Raw genomic sequence first — 2,500 nt, 5'->3', positions numbered from 1 at the left:
GTGCCCTGTCCTATATCGTTGCCGGAAGCACGATTATGGCTAATTTTAACCTTAAATAAAGTAAAAACCACTGAGGCTAGTGGGCTGCAATTTGGTATGTTCGATAATTGGAGCTTGGATGATCAACATACCAATTTGCAGCCCTCTAGCCTCAGTACTTTTTTAAAGATCTGTGGGCGGACAGAAAAAGTGCAGCTAGAAAAAAGTGCGGACAGAATAAAGTGCGGACGGACAGACAAAGCCGGCACAACATTTTTCTTTTACAGAAAACTAAAACCACGCGTATTGCGAAGAGAAAGCGGTTGTTAGATAAGAGCAATGGACAAATATTTTCATCACAGTGCAAAGTGCGTTGAACATACAAATACTGGGGAGATACATTTCATTTTATTTATGAAATTTAAGCTGTCAAGCCAACTGCTGGGGCACTGAAGAAGGTGAAAAGATGTCGTAGAGAACCCATAGTTGCACTACAAAGTAACAGAGGAGTTGGACAGCAAGATCGAAGAAAGGAAGCGGAAAATACATGGATCAAAGTAATCAGTACACACCCCCTTCGGTACCTGCCACCTGCTTTTGCGTAATCTTGTTCCGTTAGACTTCTAACAATCCCGCTCAGTTAGCTATGAGCCTAAAGATGACCCTCTCCTATTGAATGTAGTATAGATTACAGTGCTTTTCTACGAACAACTATAGTGTGATCTTGCCTCTCAAGCTCTGCTATCTCATGTTTTCAAAAACGAGCGTCCAAGACAAGAAACCACCTCTTGAAGCCCCGCCTCCTCCCCTTTTCAGACATTCTCCCTCATCTTAAAGAAACATTTAGAATCGATGGAGGCCAGATGGGATCAAGGCCCCTCCATCTCCTTCAGGACCCCTCCACCTCCGTCAGGATCCCTCTACCTCCGTCAGGACCCCTCCACATCCTTCACGATCCCTCCACCTCCGTCAGAATCCCTTTGCGTAACTCCTTCAAGATCCCTCTACCTCCGTCAGGATCCATCCACTTTCGTCAGGATCTGTCTACCTGCTTCAGGATCCCTCCACCTCCTTCAGGATCCCTCTGCCTCCGTCAGGATCCATCCACTTTCGTCAGGATCTCTCTACCTCCTTCAGGATCCCTCTACCTCCTTCAGGATCCCTCTACCTCCATCAGGATACCTCTACCTCCTTCAGGATCCCTCTACCTCCTTCAGGATCCCTCTGCTCCGTCAGGACCCTCCACATCCTTGACGATCCCTCCACATCCTTCACGATCACTTCACCTCCGTAAGGAGCCCTCCACATCCTTCACGATCCCTCTGTCTCAGTCAGGATCCCTCCACCTCTGTCAGGATCCGTTTCCCTCCTTCAGGCTCCTTACACCTCCGCCAGGATCCTTCCACGTCCTTCAGGATCTCTACCTCCTATAGGATCCCTCCTCCTCTTTCTGGATCCCTCCTCCTTTTCTGGATCCCTCCACCTTCATCAGGAACTTTCCACCTACGTCGGGATCCTTCTACCTCCGTCAGAATTGTTCCACTCCTTCAGGATCCATCAACCTTTTTCAGGATCCCTCCACCTCCGTCAGGATCCTTCTACCTACGTCAGCATCCCTCCACCTCCGTCAGGATCCCTCCACCTCTGAAGTCCCTCGCCAACTGAAATATTCATCCAATATAAGGCATCAACAACAAAAGCGGCGGGACCATGAATATCACTTGAATATTTAAAACGGGAATCGAGACTACTGGAAAGGGCAATCCAGGAAGTTACCTCTGCTACCTAAAAAATTTTAAAAAATAAAAAAAGTGAAACTCTGTGAGATCTTATTATTATTATTATTATTTGTTCGTCGTGAACATTGTACAGAAAGTAATCTAGTGATATTATTATTATTATTATTATTATTATTATTATTATTATTATTATTATTATTATTATTATTATTCAGAAGACGAACCCTATTCATATAGAAATTTAAGTTTCCAAAGAATATGGTGTTCATTTGAAGGAAGTAACAGTAGGTATTAGGAAGTACAAAAAGAAGAAATCAGTTATAAAATTATTTTATCTAAATGAATGTATATATATTTGAATACAAACATGTGTGTATTTGTTGAAAAATAACTAGAGAACACGTACTTACTTAAGTGAGTACAACCACGGAAGAAATTCACTGAAAAACATGAGATGAAGCTAATACTTGTGTATTTGTTGAAAAGTCTTGAGTGAACACTTATGTACGTTTGTATGTATGTATGTATTTATAGCCACTGACAAATACAGACTCGCAACTTCTTGAACATTTTCTCAATCCTCCTGTACTTCGTAAACACCATCCTCCGCCCCCATGCTGTTTTTGGTAACTGCATTTGTAATAATATATATATATATATATATATATATATATATATATATATATATATATATATATATATATATATATATATATATATATATATATATATATATATATTTTTTTTTTTTTTTTTTTTTTTTTTTTTTTTTTTTTTTTTGT

At 40.6% G+C, this 2,500-nt stretch overlaps 1 protein-coding gene across 1 annotated transcript; it reads left to right on the top strand.

The window, feature by feature from the left end:
- The first annotated feature begins 842 nt into the window (after positions 1 to 842).
- LOC136836234 (uncharacterized) lies at positions 843 to 1,644 on the top strand. The gene is made up of 2 exons (XM_067100238.1): positions 843 to 1,269; positions 1,355 to 1,644. Exons 1-2 carry the CDS (start codon positions 843 to 845, stop codon positions 1,642 to 1,644), a joined length of 717 nt encoding a protein of 238 aa, XP_066956339.1.
- Positions 1,645 to 2,500: the final 856 nt, after the last annotated feature.

This window comes from Macrobrachium rosenbergii, chromosome 56 (assembly GCF_040412425.1).
Source record: "Macrobrachium rosenbergii isolate ZJJX-2024 chromosome 56, ASM4041242v1, whole genome shotgun sequence".
Lineage (NCBI taxonomy): Eukaryota > Metazoa > Arthropoda > Malacostraca > Decapoda > Palaemonidae > Macrobrachium > Macrobrachium rosenbergii.
This window is presented reverse-complemented; position numbering and strand designations above follow the sequence as displayed.

Bases quoted from the DNA above. Each gene is read 5' to 3' on its own strand.
- LOC136836234 (XM_067100238.1), top strand. From the start codon at position 843: ATGGGATCAAGGCCCCTCCATCTCCTTCAGGACCCCTCCACCTCCGTC. The intron at 1,270-1,354 runs GTAAGGAGCCCT...TCCCTCCTTCAG, and splicing joins TTCACGATCACTTCACCTCC to GCTCCTTACACCTCCGCCAG.